Genomic DNA, 22,175 nt, shown 5'->3' on the forward strand with positions numbered 1-22,175 from the left:
TTTTTCTTTCATTTAGGTTCTTTTACATCTACAATAACATTATTCTGGTGCTTTTTACTAGCATGCTAAAATTTTTTGTGCAATTCATCTTTAGGTGTCAATCAACCACCTACTAAAATGTCTCCCTGCTTTTATCTGTATATTCTAATTACATTATTTCTTTGTAATAAACTTTGTTAAAAATTATTAACATCGTATTTTTCAGTTCTAAGACATAATCATTATAAAATGCAACATTGATTTAATAGACTTGAGGAAGAAAAATTCATTAAGTATACATATTTATTGTAAAATGAATCCCAATTTCATAAGCATCAAAGTGTGAAGGCATGTGTCTTCTCATTAAGAAAGTGCAATAAATTAATCAAATGCCTCAAGATGTGATGAATTGATGTTGGCTGTTTTTGTCATCTCCCATATCTTGTTGTTGTCCTTGTTATTTTGGTCACATACACCAATATTTACTACAACCGATTACCCTGCTTGAGGAATTCATAAATTTACCTAAATCAAACAGGTATTGTATCAGTATTTAACTGATGCTTGTTTATAAGTTCACATATATTTTAATTTTATATGCTTTGGGCCTTTATTCTAAGATCTCAACAATTGTCTCAAGTTTATATTACTTAAAAATTTTAATTTAAAAAGGCAACTTACAATCAACCATAGGTAGAAGTTATTTTATGCCCAGGAAAGTTTGCAGAATTATAAGATGTATCCATTCTACTATCTCTGGAGGTTTCATTGAGCAGCAAGGCTCTTGCTCACATTCCAGAGTATTTATGGTGTACCCCCACTAAAATCCCAGGCTTGTAATATGAGACTAAGTTCTTTTTCTACTTTCCAGGAATTCTTCCCTGGGAACTTCAGTTGTTCAAAGAATCATTTTTACGGTTTTGCAAATGGTATTTTCCCATGACTTAGAGATGAATAAAATTCTGCTTTGGTCAATTGCCCTTTTATGTAGCTAGGGGAGATAGCCCTGCTGCTCTCAGTCTGGGGTTTTCATGTATGTCGAATTCTAACCAGCCAAAAACAGGTGTTAACGTTTCCTTTGTCATTGTAGTCACTTCTAATAGAAAAAAAGATATGACATATATTGTATTATTTGTTTTCTTTGAAAATTTTTTTGTAAGATGCTATGTCTTTCACATATATGTTGTTGAACTGAGCACAACCTGAAAGATTTGGATATTCGACTTCTCTCTTAGCAATAGAGACTGCTTTCCATGGTAAATAGCAACAATTAAACTTATCAGTCCCATCCTATTCAACCAAATTTAACCAGGCAACTTTTCAAGAATTTAAGGTCAGAATCCCAACATCTTAGCTACATTTCTGAATCTAAAAGGATGCCAGGGGCCGGCCCGGTGGCACACTGGATAAGTGCGCTGCTTGGGAAGCGCGGCGGTGCTCCCGCCCGAGGGTTCGGATCCCACATACAGACCGGTTCCGCTCACTGGCTGAGCGAGGCGCGGGAGCAACACCGAGGGTTGCGGTCCCGTTGCCGGTCCCCGGTCCGGTACGGGGGCAACACTGAGGGTTGCGATCCGTTGCCGGACACGGAAAAAGACAAAAGACAAAAAAAAAAAAAAGGATGCCAGGACCAAAGCTGCCTTTTAAAGAAGGAAAACAGTAAACTTTGCTCCCATCAATTATATTTTCTAGAACTTCTGCAAATTTGAAAATGTATGTGCAATGAATCAGATATCGACAATTGAAAAGTAACTGCTGTTGGGAAGTAATGTCGGATCATCTAGAGAAAGAATATTTCATAATTCTCTGAAGCACTGCTTAATATGTGTTCCTTAATAGCCTAAAATAATTTCGCATGGCCCCAAGTAGTCTTAACATTTAGTGGACTTTGAAACTACTCTCACCCATCAAATTTTTGCTGAAAAAAACAGATTATCTTCCTTTTATTTTAGTTTTATGAAAATATGTGAGTACTCTTTTCTCAATCATTTTGCATTCTAAACAATTAGCTAGTTTTCATTATGCACTATGCACACACACACACACAAACCCCAAAAAACCCAACCACAAAACCTGTATAAAGTGTTCATTTGACTCAAAATGGCTCCAGTTTCTAGTTTACATATAATAAAACAAACACTTGTCTAGGATGTGGTTGACTTTTTAAACTTCATTTTCATTAATTTCTATAGGACTTAAAATCAAGATCCTTTACATATTTCATTAAATAAAATTCAAAGTACTGAATTAAATTTATGGCAAATAATATTATAGAAAAGTTGCAAGGTATTTTATTTTTGATTATGCAACATTTTAATTATCTAACAGCCTTCTGAAATACAGAATTCTTGTGACAGCTCAGAAATATCTATACTTTTTCAAATGCACAATTTTGTGAAATATTTATGGATATTCCAGGAGAAGAATTCAAAAGTGAACTAAGTTTGGGAAGTGCTAACTACTGTATAATTTCTTGACTCTACTCCCATTCCCAGTGCACATCAACAAATAGGGCTTTGAGAGGTCCTTCAGCAAACACACACACACACACACACACACACACACACGCTCCCATACACCACAATGAAATACAAGCATTTAACTTTAGCCTAGCATTTTCCAAGCTTCTTTGACCACAAAATGCTTCTTCCTAAGAATCTCAAATTCCGCAGTATCCAGTGAGTCACCACTTGGGTTCTGAAGCAATAACATTAAAAGTCTCTATATATTACATTAGTTACTCTGTTAAAAAGTAACAAAACATAATCCCTGGTTGACAGTTTTGGGAAAAAAAATTTCAGACCAGTAAATAGTTGTGGTAAATATTCTAACAGATTATACAAATATGTACTATTTTACCTCTTCTTGTCAGGAAATTTTTTAAAGCATTTAAAAATTTTGCCAATTCCTCTTTCCCCCTCCCCTGCCATCAACATCATATATGTTCACTTGTCTTAACAAGTTCAAGGAATTGTTGTGATTGCTGTGTCTTATTCCCCATTTATTTGTTTGTATATTTATTTATGTATTTATTTTTAGCTCCCACAAATAAGTGAAAACGTGGTATTTCTCTTTCTGTGCCTGCCTTATTTCACTTAATATAATTTTCTCTAAGTCCATCCATGCTGTTGCGAATGGTAGTATTTCATTCGTTTTTATAGCAGAGTAAAATTCCATTGTGTAGATTTACCACATTTTCCTTATCCACTCATCAGATGATGGACATTTGGGCTGGTTCCAATTCTTGGCTATTGTAAACAGCACTGCAATAAACATGTGGTACTGGTATCCCTTTGACATGATGATTTCCATCCTTCTGGGTATATTCCCAGCAGTGGAATAGCTGGGTCATATGGTAGATCTCTCTAATTGTTTGAGGAACCTCCATACCATTTTCCATAAAGGCTGCACCATTTTGCAGTCCCACCAACAGTGTATGAGGGTTCCTTTTTCTCTGCAACCTCTCCAACATTTATCATTCTCAGTCTTTTGGTATTAACCATCCTAACAGGAGTGAGATGATATCTCAGTGTGGTTTTGATTTGCATTTCCTGATGCTGAGTGATGTTGAGCATTTCTTCGTGTGTCTGTTGGCCATTCGTATATCTTCCTTTTAAAGTACTTTTTAATTAACATTAATGTGCATGTACTTTTTGTATCCTATACTGTACATTCACATATGCTTATATTTTGAAATCCACAATTATTCTAGTTTTTTAAGTACAAAGATTATAGTTATTTTGACAAACATTATCTTCATGCTTTGAGAGGGGAGGGGTAAAGGTTCAGATAACACCGAATGCCTCTGTAAGCATCTAAAATGTGAATTTTGCAGTTCAGATATTTTAGAAAAGGGGACTATTCAGTGCCTCTGCACATAAACACATTCTGAATTTTACAAATGTTCATAGGTGAATATTAAGAAATTGTACAGCACTGGCCAACACCAGTATAATCTTGGGGAAAATGTTTACCAAGTTTCTAAATATTGGCACACTTAGACAAATCAATTTATATAAGTTAATCTTGACTTTTGTTTCTTAAATACAGGAGGGGAATTAATCTTAAGGTTGTCTGGGTGAAAATGAGTTCTCGAACAGTGCACACAGGCTATTATGTCTGTGTCCAAATGAATATAATATGTGAATAATGTCTATCACTGACTTCAGTTACAGATTAAGAACTTGAAAACCACCTTAGCTGTTGATTTCACATAGGTTTGATTTTTAGTGTTAATTTCTTCCCTACCCTATGGTCAGATAGAACGCTTGCATGGAGTTCCATTATTTTTAAATCTCCACTTTCATTTGGATTACCTTATTCTCTCACCTTTCGTTTATTATTTTTCCTTTTTTACCTGAAATACTCAAGTTTAACCTTTCAGGTACCAAGTCTTCTAAGGTCTCCTCAGCAGTCAAACGTGTTTTGTGTAGTTTCTCTTCTTCTTTTTCAGACTTCTCTTTCCTCAGGGTACTTGGGATGAAGTCCTTTTCTCCTTGACTTTGTACTCCTATCTCTTGTTTCAGATGAAGAGGATCCCTCCCCGCCTAGTGCCCTGCCTCCAGGTTAGGACGATTCCCACCCCCTACCCTACTTTTTAATCTATTACTAATTGACAGTAAAAGAAAACAAAAGGCCTTGCTGAGTCAGTGCACAGAGCAGGGGCACCAGGTTTTGCCTGTGCCAGCACCAGGGAAAATGTTGGCTTTAATGACAATTTTTTGTGTGACATGAGAATTTAAAAAGAGGCTTTCTTTGTGAAATAAATAATACTAGTAAATCTTGGGTATAAATTTTAGGGGTGAAAATGTTTGTCTTCCGTTTCCAGCTATGTACCCTTTTCCCATATTCTTTAAATTTAGATATTTGAATCTTTAAATTTTTATTATTGTTTTAAAGTAAAAGACATATACTTTTATAGATGCTTTCACAGCTGGAGCTCTACTGATTTTCCATCCAAGCCAACTTCTAGTTTTTTTCTCCCCATCACCAGAAGAGACAGGGTTTGGGGGAAGAATCCAAGAAGACTGAAGTCAGCAGTCCATTTTCCTCCTTTCCCCCACCCCCTCGCATCATCCAAATCACGCTTTCCTTTCAGGTTTGGGTAGTCGGGCCCTGGAAAGAAAAGATTCAGGTGAGCACACGCCCAGACAAGGCATCCTGACCCCATCCTAATACAATCACTAATGACTTCATTTCTTGAAGCTGTATTGACTCTAATCCTTGTTTTATTCAGTTTGGAGCTTTTATAGCAATCTTTCATTACATTTCCTCTTACAAGAAAACTAATGTATTGAGAAACAATTAATTTTGCATGATACACACACAGTCAATCTAGCCACATATACCGCAGGTTTGTTTGTAAGGTTTGTTTGTTTTATTAGAACTATCACTTTTAACATTTAGCAAATACAAAGAGATCAATCTCCATTCCTGAGATGGGCTGAAGTTAGATAATAATTCACATTTGTATAGAACTTTACACCCAGGTGATAAAACCCTCTCAAATGCATCCTGTCAGCTGTGGCTACAATTCTTTGAGGTTATTTACTCATTCATTCATTCAAAAAATTTGCGTTGAGGGCCTGATGACCCTATGATGGGCCTCTTCTGGGTCAGCCACTCTTGTAGGCACTGCTGGTATAGAAGTGAACAAAACAATAAAAATAAAACATGTCCTCATGTTCTCCCCATGAATGGTCACCATTCACTGTTACAATTAAGATCACAGACACACACAACATACAATTTTAACATTATCTTGGGTATTAAAAAAATTGTGTAATCATGTGACTGCATTGCTTAACTTCATTGTCTCCTATGCATAGAAATGTCTAGCATAATTGATACAACAACTAAAACAATTACAAGTGCATTTTCCTTCTTTTCAAGAAACTAACAAGTAGAGGGTTGTGGATCCATGTATTTTTTTCCCAGTTGTTAAGTGGCTAAAACTAAACTTCTCTGCATTCAGCTCAGAGACAGAGGAAAAGTCTACAGTTCTCTCTCCTACCCTCCTTATTGCAATTGACTGCAGATCAATACCCATGAAGCACCCACGTGCTAACTAGAAAATACAAAATAAACTTCATTTCCAGCTTGTGTCTCTTCATGGGAAGGCCTCAGTTTCTTTTTCTTTCATTTTTCTGCTCCCTCCCCTCCACCCCACCTGGAGGACACTCCTAGTATTCTTAAAATTTGTACCTGCAGGTCATGATCTGTTACCAAATCTGTACAACCTGAATAGGATTGCCTAATCACAAAACAGCAAGGAATCTAGAAATTCCAGGCCAGGCTTGGCTCTCTGACCCTCATCAGACAGTTCACCCTCAAATGGACCCATCCCTTTAGTCTTTTCCAATTCTGTTGTGTAGATGTGGCCTCTTAGTCAGTCACCTGGAAAAACACTTGAGAGGACTGCTTTCATATGGTCACTGCCGTTGCTTATCTATTAGGGGACAGGCAGGATGGGGAAGCAAAGGAAACTTGGCTGCCAACAAAGACAGAGTAACAACTTACCTGAGAAGTTGCACTATTTCTAGGAATTAGAAAATGTTCCTTTGCCCTGGCAGGGAAGAGACATCCCTGTAAGAATGGGAATCTGTCTCTCTCTACTGATGCTCCTGGGGGCAGAGAGAATGATGTTCTACTTATCTAGGTTTATTAGACAAAGAGATGCATCGGCATTGATGTAAACAAACCTAGGTAAGTCTGCCTACAAAGAACCTGGCCCTCTGGGGGCAGAGAGAATGATGTTCTACTTATCTAGGTTTATTAGACAAAGAGATGCATCGGCGTTGATGTAAACAAACCTAGGTAAGTCTGCCTACAAAGAACCTGGCCCTGAAATGATCCTTTTCCTCCTTTCTGCTCATTAGAATGGTCTCTTGGCGAATCACCTGCTGGGGAGGAACAAGACAAGCAGAATGCCAACTCTCAGCTGTCCACCCTGCTCATTGAGAAACCTCAGTCAGGAACGGTGAAAGTTGGTGAGCGCCTAGCATTAAATCCTGCCTTTTTTGTGTAGGTGAAATTCGCACATCATAAAATTAACCATTTTAAAATGAACAATTCAGTGGTTATGGTATATTTACCATGTTGTGCTACTAACTAGTTCCAAAACATTTTCACCCCCAAAAGACCCTGTACCCCTTTAAGCAGTTACTCCCCATTGCCTCCTCCCCACATGCCCTGGCGACCGCTCATCTGTTTTGTCTCTATAGATTTACCTATTCTGGATATTTCATATAAATGGAATCATATAATCAATGACCTTCTGTGTCTGGCTGCTTTCACTTAGCATGTTTTTAAGGTCCATCCACGTTGTAGCACTTATCAGTATTTCATTCCATTTTGTGGCTGAGTAATATTCCATTGTATGTATATACTAAATCCTGCACTTGTTACCTAAAAAAGTGACTAACAGCCATTATTTCAGTAATTTTAGAGGAGTCCAGTGCCTGGACCCTGAAACCAGACAGTTTGGGTTCAAATCTTGGTTCTGCTTCTTGCCAGCTGTTGTCCCTTGGCAGGCAGTTTAGCCTCCTTCTGCCTCAGTTTCCTCATCTGTAAAATGGGGATAACAGGAGGACCTACTGTGAAGTACTTCGAACAGTGCCTGGCATATCAAGCTCTGAGCAGGTGTCTGCTGTCATTATGACACAACTCTTTCTATAAGATGACTACAAATCTGCACGTACACTAGACTATAACGTGCAATATCTCAGAAGCAGCTGGTCGGACAGATGGTTCAACTTTTGAAATATTCATTCAAAAAATATTGATTACATATCTCCTGTTTTAGGCACTGTGCCGAACAGTGAGCATAACATGAGAATCAGAACTTAGTCTAAGGAGATGAGCAGACAGTAAGAAATTACACAAACATCACCAAAGCCAACTGCCATGAAGGAAATAAACAGGGTGGGAGCTAGAAAAAGACCTGGGGTTCAAGAATTTTAATTATATACACTTTTATAAGGAATATATTATGATCAGAACTAGTGTTTGACACTCATCAGCTATTACGCAAATGAGCACATCGCTAACTATATTCCAGAGTTACTTCTTTCAGGTCTAGAATGTAGGAACACAGTGTGTGAATGGAAACGTAGCTCCCTTTGTATTCCTGTAAGACACTGAAATGCTGAGCTGACAGCTGGGCTAGAGTTCTGATGTCCTCAGGGTCTAATCAGTCAATACAAACAGATGGGCACGGTCATCACACACAGATTAGTTTCATTTAGTCATATTCCCATAATTTCAGGATTTCCATCACTTTGCCTTAAAAAAGGATGGAAAATATCTATCTATATATATATATATCTATATATATCTATATAGATATATATAGATATATATATATATATTTCTCTTTTTTATTTTTATTTCATATACATATATAGAAATCCATATATAAAAATTATTTCCACTGATTTCCCCGGTGCTCTTTTTCTGCTCCATAAACCTCAAAAGCAGAACAAGGTAGAATATCCTAAGAATATCTAGGGAACTTATAAAAAATCAGGGCAAATTCATTGTACAATTCTGGGGCACTGATTGCATTACAGTCTATGCAGTGAAATCCTGTGACAACTCCTTCCAGTTGAAAGCAAAACAAATGACAATTTTTAAACCCACAGGCTAAATCACTTATGCTTTTTCTAGGTGAAAATATCACCTTTATAGCCAAAGTCAAGGCTGAAGATCTTCTTAGAAAACCCACTATCAAGTGGTTCAAAGGGAAATGGATGGATCTGGCCAGCAAAGCTGGGAAGCACCTCCAACTGAAGGAGACCTTTGAAAGGCAAACTCGGGTATGGCCCTGAACACCTGGCACAGGGGCTCAGCTAGCTCATTCCTTCTTTTTGGGTATGATGTCATTCTCAGATTTAGCTTTGAGAGATTTCAGTCCCAGAAAATTCTCTGGAGTTACCATTCCTAGTGTCTACAATCTATTGTGATTGCCCCATTGTGCCCAGGGGCTGTGGGACACATTTAATCTCCTATATTGTGAAGGTTGTAGACGCATTTTACAGTCAATGCTAAGGAATTTGGAAAATGATGAAATGTGATGGCCCCTTTCACAAGGGAAGGACTGCAGCGTGTCTGGATACATTTCATTGCAGGTGTACACATTTGAGATGCAGATCATCAAGGCCAAAGAGAACTTTGGTGGAAACTACAGATGCGAGGTCACCTATAAGGATAAGTTTGACAGCTGTTCATTTGATCTTGAAGTGCATGGTAAGAGAACTCTCTTGCCTGGATAAATGTGATTTTTTTATGGAGTTTGAGGGCATGGCAAAGAAGGTCATTTAAATCTATAAGATTGGTGGGGGGGAGATTTTCCTTTAAAACTGTGTGTTTCTGTTGTGATAGTCTCAGTAAGCCTGCTGAATTAAATTGTGTGGGACAATTTAAAAATGGAATTTGGAGAATTTTATCGCTAAATATCTCTTGTCCATGCTATCTATATCCCCTCAACCTCCCAGATAAGGAATGATGTCATTTTTTACTGCAACAGAAAGTATCTGTTTCTTTTTTTTTGGGGGGGGGGGGGGCTGGTTGGTATCGGAATCCAAACTCTTGACCTTAGTATTATAACACCATTTTCTAACCAACTGAACTAACCAACCAGCCATGTTTCATTGGGTCCACTTTCCCATGCAGGTTTGGGGATAAGGTAATCTGGGTATGAGGATGTTTGGATATCCAAGTGGAAAGGAGATCTTCTCTTACAAGGATTAATGTCAGATATGGAAGTTCTCCACCCGTATGTTCTGTGTACATCCCAGAGGGAACTTAATGAGGATAGAGTAAAGGTATACATATAGGCGGGGGGGAAAAACCACTTTTATAAATAGAAATAGAGAAAGTTAACTTGGCACCAAAGATCACAAACTTAAGATGAATTCAAAGTGTGATATAACGGCAAAAGACAAACAAAGCTAATATAATTTTAAACTGAGTTACTCCAACTGGTATAGAATCTAGGTTTAGGGAATGATACTTCTCTCTGCAACATGCCACTTGTTCTACATTTGGAGTGATGTCTCTGGCCATGGGCACCATACCTCAACCTGGACCCCTTCTGGAGTAGGGTAATCAGGAAGACAGAAACCATTCCCTATCTAGCTTGAGTGTGTAGGTGAAGGAAGTCAGACATCTGTGGTCCGTTGCAAAGAGGAGAAGGGCTGTCACATGGAAGGAAAAGGCCCTTTTTCGTGTATTCAAGAAGCATTTAGGTAGATTAAAATGAAAAGGCGGAAATTTTGTAGAAGTGAATTTTGTCTTAACATTAGATTGAGGACTTTCATTAAAGCTACATAGATAGCCTGGAAGGTTGAGTGATTCCCATTCTGAGAGATGTCAAGCAGAGGCTGGATGATTGTGGGTCTGGGAAGTGTTGAGATTTCTATATCAAGTAGGAAGCTGGTCCTGAGCAGCGCAGCTTCACCCTGGCCAGGCATCTTTGAGAATCACCTGGGGGGCTTTTTAAGAATATTGGTTTGTGGGGACCCCTCCTCGATCTGACAGATCAACATCTCCAGCAGGGAGGATAAAGTAGCTGATATTTTTTTTAAGTTCCTTGGGTGATTCGAACAGGCAGGCAGGTCAAATGACAACTGGAAAAGGTAACCCCTAAGGTCCCTTCATTCATTCAAGAAGGAGAATGAGGCATGAGGATGCTTGGGCCACTCGGCCACACAGGGGAGGGCCACCCCCTTCACCAGACATTCTTGCCAACTGAAGAAGTCTCCCCCTAAGGTCCCTTCATTCATTCAAGAAGGAGAATGAGGCATGAGGATGCTTGGGCCACTCAGCCACACAGGGGAGGGCCACCCCCTTCACCAGACATTCTTGCCAACTGAAGAAGTCTTGTAGCCAGCACAGGAACTGAACATAAAGCTCCCTTCTTAATGAGTACTTATTTTATTGTTTTCTTTCCTTTCAAAGAATCCACTGGAACTACTCCAAACATTGACATCAGATCTGCTTTCAAGAGAAGGTAACTTCAAAAGGGGAATCGAGATCGCTTTTGTATAAAAATGAAAGTGGAGGATTCTCAAGACACACTTCCCTTCCTCCACACTCCATATTCCAACTAAGAGCAACCCTTTTCACCAGTCAAACATACGATATGTTTAAAAGTTGGTGTTCTAAAAAAGGCATGGGTTTATCAGGCATATATTGATCATTTTTAAGAATATTCTTGCTATAGTGAAGCTCTCATGTTTGCAGGTTTCACAGTTGCCTTAGAAAGACACACCTTCAATTTATTCATATGTGGCTTCATCCTTAATTGCATTATTTTCCACAAAATGGCCAAAGAGACGTATAAAGAGATGCATTTCATATAGGATCAGTTAAGTAAAGTCAGAAAACTTTTATTTCTATTGCTTTTCATGTACAAATCACTTACAGAGCTACTAAACCATGTGCCAGAAAACCACAATTAAGTAGTTACTTACTGAAGTTAGCATGATGTAATATTGGATTATCCTAAATGAAAGACCACCGAGTCTGCTGGCATTAAGAATAGTGTAGAAAGTCAATATTTAGATACCTATTTAATTTATTTTTGCAGATGCCAAGGCCGAAAAAGCAGGGGGTCAAGGAAGAAAAATGAAAATGTTTTCTAGTCTCTGAGAAACGTAACTATTACATTACTCTCCTGCCATTATATTGCTCTCTGTACTTAATTATTCCATAATATAAATTCTTCAATGAGAGTAAATGTTTTGTTCTTCCTGAGAGAGAATCCACATACAGTTTTGTTAAGTAAGGAAAACCATCCCAGAGTATTATAAAATAATGATTTAGTTTCTTAATAAAAGACATATTTCCCTGCTAAATTATAAATAAATCAAAATTTTAATTACTTTAAAAATATATTTAATATTACCTGATCAGTTGATTGGTCTTTTTTAATTTTTTAAAATGATATAACTTTCAAATCCTATTACTTTCCTTACACTTTCCCTTCATCCGATGCTCAGCAATTGCATAGGTTTAAAACTACACTAGTACCACGTACAAGTTTATCTTAGGAGTTTTGTGCTTTAAAAGAATAGAAATGTGTTTACTTCAAAAGGCCTCCAAACACCAGCTGTTAACGAAAGTTTGAAAACACATATTTGAGTTTAATTTTTATGACTTACCTATTATACACACTGTTTTTAAACCCGCAGACTCTTTTCTTAGAAACCATAACTAACATTTGTAAAGAGCAGGAAACAAAATCTTCATTAAAAAATTAAACATGTAAGTAAATATGCAGTGGCATTTAAATGTCAGCTCCATAGCTTCTATTTAGAGTTTATATGAAATCACAGCGGTGGTTGCATGCCGAATTTAAGATGCATTTCTCTATAGGAAAGCACTTTTAGAAACTACTAGTAAAGGGTTCATTGACAAGTCAAAGACAAATTTTTGAAGATTACGTTTAAAAAGGTATACATATTAACAAGGAAATTAAAAGATTATAATTATTGCCCTTTAAAACAGAAAGGAATGCATCTTTTAAAAAGCTCTGTGCTAGCTCCATTTTTATGCTATGTTGGTATCACCCTATTGATTCATCTGTTCATGGACACAAAGAGGTTACCTTTGAATATAAGGCTTTGTACTTATATATCTGACATTGGTACACTTTGTCCTCCAAGCCCATCTCTGTCTTACGTGAATAACAGAGATCAGCAAAAGTCCTTTGCTTTTTACACAGTTTGTTTCTAGAGCCCCCAACTTGCAAAAACAAAGTACTTTGTGTTGCTTGGCTTAAGTGCATTTGTGTTACCCAATTTTAACACAAATCCAAGCAGTTTTATATATGCAATCTACAAAAATGTGTCTTCTGAAATCATAGAGTAACACAAGCTCCTCATGTTTACTTTTCCACAAGTACATATTCCAAAAACTTAGAATGTTACTTGTGTGAAAAGAAATGGTTTGTGTTGATTTAGTGTTTGTGTGCTGGTACAAAATTGCATATACATTACATGTAGAGTGTTTGGGGGAAACTTGTGAATGTCTCGGCATTAAAACCAGATTTGCTTTTCTTTTGTTAATGACAGTGGAGAAGGTCAAGAGGATGCAGGAGAACTTGACTTTAGTGGTCTCCTGAAACGTAGGTGAGAATCAAGTGATGGACTGAGGCACTGTGGCCTGGAAATCTTTTAGACACCCACTAAGAGAAGTCAAGTTTAAAGTGGATGTTTTTCAAAGAATTTTTCTTTTCTTAAAATGTGTTTTGCTTATAGAGTCAACTAAGAAAGAGAGAAACAACTGTATACTAATCTGTTAATGACTTTAGCTGATACTTTAAAATTTTCGTGTTAAGTGTTTCATGAGTCTTCACATATTTTCATAGTTGGAGATGAAGAGATTTGAAAACTGAGACATAAGACCTAAATATAACCAGAAACCTCTCAGACTGTACACATGATTCCTTCTCATGATCAAATAAACTGAATAAATAAAGCCTCCATGATATTTGACCAAGAAATTAACTTCACAATGTTGGTAGAAGTCTCTGCAGGTGTATATATATTTTAAAAGGTAGACCTACTTTAATATATTATTTATGATTTACTGTATTTCTTCAAATCTAAGACACCATTGATTTGAAGATACACCAGCATTTTATAAGTCATTAAGCAATAAAAAATTGTTCCAAACAGTTTATTATGACACACTATTGATTGCAAGATACATCCTTATTTCAAAGATTTTTTAAAAGCCCCCAGAATGTGCATTTTAGGAGCTGTAAAATATGGTAGTAAAATGGAAATAAATATTTAGTATTATCACCCACACTTCTTTGACATTGCTCTCTCTTGCAATAAAATTTATAGACTTTCATTATGTATATTTAGCACATAGCCATTTTATAGGGCTTCTGTTCATAATACACATATGTATAATCATATACTCTATTATACAGTGTTATGTATAAAGTTATACATATCTATATATTTATAATAGTGGAGAAGCAACAAAAATAAATTAATTTTTGTTGGGCTTCTGTTTACTCAGTTTAGTTGGATGGCTTTATTCAAGTCCCCATGAATGAAAAATTCACCACTAGCCTTCAATGTTTAGGTTGAGAACAGAAATATTAAAAGATCTGATTTATTAATTACTGATAGATATGAGCCAATGAATAGACTGCAGCGATATCAAACACATCTTTCCTTTTTTGGATCCTTCAAATAATCATTAGTCTCAATGATATTTATTAATTTTCCAAATGCATTTAATGCAATAGTATATGAAGTGAGCCTAACTCTTCCTCATTCTACAGGTGAGAAACCAAGGTCAAGAGATGTTGAGTGACTCTAACTCCCAAGTCACACAAGAGTTAGAGGCAAGGCAGGGATCTAAAGCCAAGTTTCCCTCTTCTGTGTTAGCTCATTTCCTGTTGACTCCATATAAGAAATACCACTCTGAATCTGCTGTGGAAGCTGGTGCTTCAGTTTATAACACAAATCGACAACTTAGGAAGAAAAGAGAGCTTTTTCCCCTCCCTGCAATCATTTACTCAAGCAGGAAAATACTAAATGCTGTCTTTGTGTAGAATATAATGTTAGGTGATGTGAAGAAGAGAAATTCAGTGCCTGGCACCAGAAAGGAATGAATCATATTTGTGGGAAGGAAAAAAAAGTAGTAAAAACACAGATTTGAGTCTCAACTCTACCATTTTACTAATTAAGTGACTTTGGTCAAAATATATGACCTCTCTGAGACTTGGTTTCCATATCTGTAAATGTGAAAAATAAAAACCACTCAACAGGACTATTGTGAGAATTAAATCAAATATAGAAGAACAGCTCTGGCTCACAGTAGCTGGAAAATATTCACTTCCACTAAGGAAATGGGACAATTTCCCTCAAAGAGCTTATATTCATAAAGAGACAAAACACACACACATGCAACCAATCAATCAAAATGTGACACAGTAGATTATTAAGTACATGCTCTGATTAAAAAGGAAAAAGAAAGAAAAAAGAACAGACTGGTTCTACCAGTAGTTTTCAAAATAAAAGAAATCTAATTATATGGTAAAAATGACTAAAGAAAAAGATCAAGAGAAAAAAATGGGTAGCTGACATGTCTCCAGTTCTCATTTTCTTTACATCCCCTAATTATGATTTTGATCCATAACTTGATTGTTGTTAATGTAAGACTATGTTCATTTAGTATACTATACTAATCCACTAATATAATTTAGAAAACATTGTGTTTTCCTACTAATTTGTGAATTGCATGTGTTTTCATTACTGTAATGACATATGGTCACCATTTCTCCAAGAGTGTGTGGCAAAATCCCCATCAGAATAGATATTATTACAACCAACATTTCTGTAGAAGAGATCTATCTCCCTGCCCTGGAAAAAGCCAGCTTATTTCAAATAGGCATTAGCTAAATCAGAGTAAGCCTTTTGGGCAGCATCCTGTTATGGGCTTTGACCTGTAAAAGTAATTGAAAGTATTATTCTACAAAAAATTTCTATAACTACTTTGTATGTCACTAGGATCATCAAGTTATAGAAATTTTGATGTAGATGAAAGTACTGTGGATGTTATATAGTTCTTTCCCAATGCTTGGAATAGAATCAGAGGTGCCTATAGAAATTAGGATTTTTCTGCTAACTGTAACTTAACACAGCCATGCAGACAGGGTCATGTGCAGCCACCACGGTAAGTAGAGACATGCTCAGATGAGTTAAGGAAACGCTACAGGTGAGAGCCTTGACCTCACATTCCAGGATAAAATGAATGCTTCTCTTTACAATCTGGGATACCATTAAGTGATGGAGAGAAAAAGAAGGAGTAGGCAAGAGGTCACTGGTGTTCTTAGACAAAATTTGTTAAGACTAGGAATGTGGTAGAATAGAGTATATTTTGATGTTTTAATGAAAAAATTACGAAGATCAGTTTTATGAATCTACCAACAAAACTGACAAGAAATCACACTGAAAATGATTCATTTTCATTACTGGCTTCCTTCATATAAATGTTCACCTCGTAGATGTAAGTATGTCTCAGTGTTTGACTTAACGCCTCTTGTTAGCTATTTTAATTATATCTAGCTTGGTATCTTTAAATCCTTTCACCAATGTCAGGAGGATACTTGAAATGTGTAAGTGTGTAATTCTTATTGGATAAAATAAAAATTTAACATAATCTAGTATAGCATAATTTTACAGTTTAGGGACTATATTTAGGCAGGAAGGTGACAAATATAAAGCATTAAGAAAGTAGATTGAAGAAATACCCCACAGAGAATATATACATATGAACATACATACAATTTTAATTGCAATTCTCTAAGACCTCTTACTAAAATATTTAAAGAATGTATCTGAAATGTAGACTACTTTCAAACAGTAGATTTAGTAGCTCTGGAAAATTATGACCAATATTCCAATTTCAGGACAATTCTTTTGAGCTTTTCAATTTCCCCATGTTAATAAAGGATGCACGATGATAGAGATGAAAATAATGCCTGTGGTTTGAGTTTTTAAGAGGCACATTTTCCTAATGCTGCAGTCTAGTCCTTCCCATCAAGATTACTAATGAACCAAAGATCTCTCATGTCCTTCCATTTTCCAGATGTGCCTCAGTGTCATCCTATGCCATTGAACTAAAAGACTTACATGACAATGTAAAATGGAAATTAGATGTTTAGAAATCATCCTTGTGTGATGCAACCCTAAACTCTATGCTGATATTTATATTCTTCTTCCCTCCCCCACGTACTTCACCCATGACTACAACCTAATATTTCCCTCTCAAAATATGGGAGTATAAAGAAGTATAATTGTCGTTAATGTGACAATGCAAACATATGTAACCCCTCATTGCCTAACCTGACAGCATGAATCCATTTTCACACTGATGTGTGAGATGTATTGACCAGTTTTCCAGAACATCATATCCAAACCAGCATTACTCACATAAGTAGTCACTGAACTGTTTCCAAATTAACCTAATAAAAATAGCTAGCTAAATTTAAACAAAATCAGGACTATTCAGCCAGTGAAGGAAATTAGTTTAAATTATATTTGTGCTTTTATGCTAAGCCTCTTTTCCTAAAGAATGTTTATTCCTGAGCTTTGGTTTTGTTTTGTGGTTCTAAAATAAGGAAGGACAAGTGTACTTTAAATCTTGCTTTTTTTAGTCATATATATTCTTTATATGTTTTATATGTTCCTTAGTCAGTGATCAAAATTTGGGGTCGCAATTTTGATAGTCAACCTAAGCAGTTACTTTCCTCTTTTTCATGGAACCCTAAATCATTCACTTTACGGTTCAACTTTTTTTTATAATTCATACCCAACTTGTTTCCAAAAAACATTTAAGATGTTACTTTAAGATGAAATGCGAGAGAATTTTTGAATTCACTCTCCTTTTCCCCTACCAATTTAGAAAAAATAAATTTCTTTTAAAAACATCTGTATCCACAAAAATCATATGACAAACAAACAAACAAAAAGCCTTCATGGCAGCTTCAAATGTTTTTTGTATTTAAAAAAAAAAAAAAACAGCAAAAATCGTTAATGTACATATTTACTAATGTAGCAGGAAAATGCTATTTGCAAAATCCAGAGGTTCAAAGTTTCGAAAGACTGTATTTGTACTGTCTCCATACATGAGGGTACTTCCAAAAGTTCATGGAAATTCGCATATTTGGAAATTTGCATATAATCTTTTAATTCTATTTTTCCATGAACTTTTGGAAGTACCCTCACATAGCTAGGTTGTGCATAACGATGAAGATAGAAAAGATCATTTTTCTTTCATAGGCCAATACTTAAATCTATTTGTTCTCAAGCCACTTTTCAAAATGAATTCACTATCCCTATCCCAGATTTTGTCTCTGTTTTGTTTTGTTTTTTCCCCTGGCCGGTACAGGGATCCACACCTGTGACGTTGGTGTCACAGGCTGAAAACCATTCTCAAGTTCCTGAAAAATCTCACCTTCTAATTAGGCTTTAAAGTTGCAACTAAGTAAAACTATTTTCAGGCTGTTTCCTTATATCCTCTGCTCCTCCTAAAACTGTGCTTTGCGCTAGGGAAACGAAAGTATTCATGCAAGTGCACATATTTGATCTTTTACTCCCTGCAAATTTCCCTAAGACTTCAAGCAAAGCAAGTCGTCTTCCCTGTCGCCTCTCAGGCCTCGGGCTTTAAACAGAGCTTTGCACACTGGACCGAAAAATCGGAATCAGGCCCCGACCTTCCCTGTCCTTAAGGGCCAGTGCAGCCACTAAGCTAGGCAATGGTTCTCCCCGGCTAGGGAGGTGAAGCCGCAGGAGGAGGAACCCGAGGTGGATGTGTGGGAGCTGCTGAAGAACGCCAACCCCAACGAGTACGAGAAGATCGCCTTCCAGTACGGCATCACCGACCTGCGCGGCATGCTCCGGAGGCTCAAGCGCATGCGCAGGGTGGAGAAGAAGAGCGCAGGTGAGCCGCCATGGGGCGCGCCAGCGCGGGCCCCACCTGTGCGCGCGACCGTCGTCACCGCGAGCCCCAGCCGGTACTCCTCCAGGACTCCCACCGAGTTGGGGGGGTGGGGGTGGGAGGGGCTGGCTGGCGGGCGAGGCGTGAGTTACGCTTCCCTGGGTTCCCTTGGACTTCAGGTGGGGCAGGTGGCTGCCCCGTATGTCGCCATGCGGGTGGCGGACAGCTCCTGAAGTTTAGGCAGCAGAAACGCACAGCACCGCATACAGCACGGGGCGGAGTGTAAATCGCCCGATGCCACTGGGAATGGCTCACGGCCTGCTTTCTCCAGCCTCCACATCTCACCCGCTGTCAAATGTGGTCCTTACTTAGGCAGAGTGGATGCTATGTCTCTGCGTTTATCATCATATTCCTCCCATGACCTGTGTGATGGTCGTGAGCACTTCACTTCTCACGCCCAATACGGTTATCGAAGTATTTTTTTAAAAACAGCTACGCTGCTCCCTGGGGATCTGAAGTGGATGCAGTTCGTTGTGGTTTTAAACACCTTATTAAAAGTGGAAAAGAAGAGAGACAGAGAAAGGAATACATTTAAAATTGATCGTTAGTTCTTCAACGTTTCCTGTACTTGGTTATTGTCAGTTATTTGTTTTATGACATAAAATATATCAACCCTGGGCAGACCCCGTGGCTCACTCGGGAGAGAGCGTCGCTGGGAGCGCCGAGGGCGCGGGTTCGGATCCTGTATAGGGATGGCTGGTGCGCTCACTGGCTGAGCGTGGTGTGGACCACACCGTGCAGAGGGTTGCAATCCCCTTACCAGTAACTATATATATATATATCCTATTATTGTTTATTGTTTTGTTAATGTTCAAATAGAATTTAAAGACTCTCACCTCTTTTTAAAAATCTGCCCTTTATTTGTAAACCTCCCCGTAAACTGATTGAGAAACAGCCCCAGAGAAGTATAGAAGAGTTTGGTTTTGCTTTCTTCTGTTTTGCTCTTTTTATGTAACTCGGCCACTATCTCAGAACTCCTGAAGTCACATTTTTGAGAGGTGTCTGGGACTGTATAGTCGCAAACATGAATGCTACAGTGGAAAGCCAGCTGACATTTCTTTTTCCCACGCTGGCCTCTCTTATTCTTATCACTTAGTTCTGAATTTATACTTTAAGGTATATGATAGGTAGATTTTTTTAAAGCTAGTGTTTATTTTATCTCGTTAAAATATGAGGAAGCTTGCTTAAGCAATAGTATTATAAGATTGGAATGGTGGAAATACAAGCGTGACAGCAGGAAGCATTTCACACTTATTTTTTAAAGCTAGTGTTTATTTTATCTCGTTAAAATATGAGGAAGCTTGCTTAAGCAATAGTGTTATAAGATTGGAATGGTGGAAATACAAGCGTGACAGCAGGAAGCATTTCACACTTATGTATATTTTCCAAATTAAGTAAGAATTATCTTTAAAATAAGAAAAAAGAATTTTAAGTGTTAACTACTTTTGTTTAGGATTCATTAAAGACAATTTTTTAAAAAAATTTACTGTGTTCTATGTTAAGATATTTGGAAATCTTGAGTTCCTAACCATAGATGCAAAGGGTTTTTTTAAAAAATACCACTATTTGAGTAAATTTCCACAGTACAAAAACTTCGATAAGCCTACAATTTCAATTAGTCAAAGCCATTCAGTTCAATCTTATGAATCACTGAATTTGTCATAAAAAAACTATTTGTGAAATAGAAGAAGTGCAAAAATAATGCCAGGAGTCTTAATAGTAATCATGCTAGGAGAACTAGCATGTTCTTAACATTCAGTTTCATTTGGATGCATTATATTGTGCATTCCCTGAAGAACTAGGTCATTTTTAAAGCTTCTTGAACTATTCTTTTATGTTTCTTCCAAAAACATGTGGATTCTTTAAAAATTTTTAAAACTATCTTATTGTATATAAATTGACACAGAAATCTAAAATATAAAGGGTAGTTTGGAATGTCCCCAATTCTTTTCTTTTCTGAGAGTCATTTTTTATTTGTTTTTAGGTTCTCATACATATACGGACTATTTAAATTCATAACATCTGAATATGCATATTAACATACTTTTGCTTCTTCTATCTACCAGCTTTTTCAAAAATTCTTGATCCTGCATACCAGGTTGACAAGGGAGGCAGAGTAAGGTTTGTTGTGGAACTGGCAGATCCAAAGTTGGAGGTGAAATGGTATAAAAATGGTCAAGAAATTCGACCCAGTACAAAGTAAGTGGGCTTTGCAAATAATCAGTGATAACCATAAATAAATCAAACTGTAGTTTGGCTTAATTCTCTGGGAATAAAAGAATTTTTAGTTATATCTTTATAATGCAAAATCATATAGAGAGTAAAAATTTCAGTCACTTTTCATGTATTTTGGAACCATTAAAATTATAGTGCTATATAAACTAAACCTTGTTTTATGTTTAATTCTATGCAGAGTATTTCAAGTGATTCCCGATTTTGGTTTTGTGTCACTACAGGTTATATGAGTATATGATTATTTCAGAGCATTGCCAAACTTCTCCAAATTTTTTAAAATAAAATTTAAAAATAAGTTAAAATACATATTTGATATGCCAGCTGGAAGTCATACCTTATAATTAGATGACTTTCATTTTTTCAAAATATTCAATAATGGCTCAATACCTTCTGTATTCAATTCAGGCACTGTTTTGAACACTTAACTCATGATATTGTCTCTGAATGGAACTATTTAGTGTTGTGATCTAATGAAATACAGATCTAAGCCTGTGTTTTATTATTTCTTGGCCCACTCCCAAATGAAGGAGACAGCCTAATCCCTGCTGTCTGATGGTATCTCTAGTCTATTATGAAACTACTTTACAGAGATCCTCCTCAGCCTGAGAGATTTTCAACTCCAATGTATTTTTTTAAGTTAACAGGAGCCACGTGTACATTTATAAAAGACTTTAATCCTGGAAATCTGTCACTTCTGGAGTACAATCAGGTGGTTTCCAATTTCTTAATGTGGTCATGCCAATGCAGTGACTCTGATGATAATGTTTATACTTCATGTAAAAATCTCTTGAAGGTGGCCTGAATTTACCAAAAACATAATCTTAATTGGTTATCTTTATGTAGAAAATGTTGTTTATTATTTGTTCTTGAAATCTTCAGTTTGAGAAATTCCCAAACGAGTTTTTTTTTTTTTCCTAGTCTATTATAATGCCCAAATGTGCTTCTCCATAATCCAGGTCACAGATAATTAAATTTTACAGTCTTTCAGGCTTCTAGTTGTGTTTCCAAATACTCAAATTCTTTTTTATTAGATGGTAACTGTGATATGATAGCACCAGTTCTTAAGCTCATTTAAGAGAACATCCCATGCTATAGAATTACTGCCGGTATTAGTGATTAAGGTAATATTATTGCTTAAATTATATAATCATTTATTGACCCAACAAAATCTACTGTGTCATTGGGCTAGGCAATGAATGGAATATATGACAATGAATCAAATCAAATCTCTTCCTACTTCTAAAGTACATGAATTGGTAATTCAAAGAATGTACCAAATTCTTGAAATTCAGAGCCAAAAGCAGAGCCCTTAGCCAACCCTATTTTTTTTACCAGTCAGTTAAAAAAATTAAATAGCAAGAATGTAAGTACTGATTCATATTTGAAATAAAAACTTATGTTAAGGAAAATATAACAGAAATGAAATGGTATGT

At 36.7% G+C, this 22,175-nt stretch overlaps 1 protein-coding gene across 1 annotated transcript in view; it reads left to right on the forward strand.

The window, feature by feature from the left end:
• Positions 1 to 22,175, forward strand: part of MYBPC1 (myosin binding protein C, slow type) — a 101,688-nt gene that overhangs the window by 25,255 nt on the left and 54,258 nt on the right. The window contains exons 4-12 of the mRNA XM_008579693.1: positions 4,506 to 4,544; positions 5,078 to 5,113; positions 6,858 to 6,968; positions 8,647 to 8,795; positions 9,108 to 9,225; positions 10,939 to 10,990; positions 13,056 to 13,112; positions 18,284 to 18,450; positions 20,574 to 20,706. Coding sequence (XP_008577915.1) covers positions 4,506 to 4,544; positions 5,078 to 5,113; positions 6,858 to 6,968; positions 8,647 to 8,795; positions 9,108 to 9,225; positions 10,939 to 10,990; positions 13,056 to 13,112; positions 18,284 to 18,450; positions 20,574 to 20,706 — 862 coding nt within the window. The remainder of the gene's footprint in view (positions 1 to 4,505; positions 4,545 to 5,077; positions 5,114 to 6,857; positions 6,969 to 8,646; positions 8,796 to 9,107; positions 9,226 to 10,938; positions 10,991 to 13,055; positions 13,113 to 18,283; positions 18,451 to 20,573; positions 20,707 to 22,175) is intronic.

Source organism: Galeopterus variegatus, unplaced genomic scaffold (genome assembly GCF_000696425.1).
Source record: "Galeopterus variegatus unplaced genomic scaffold, G_variegatus-3.0.2 Scaffold1942, whole genome shotgun sequence".
Lineage (NCBI taxonomy): Eukaryota > Metazoa > Chordata > Mammalia > Dermoptera > Cynocephalidae > Galeopterus > Galeopterus variegatus.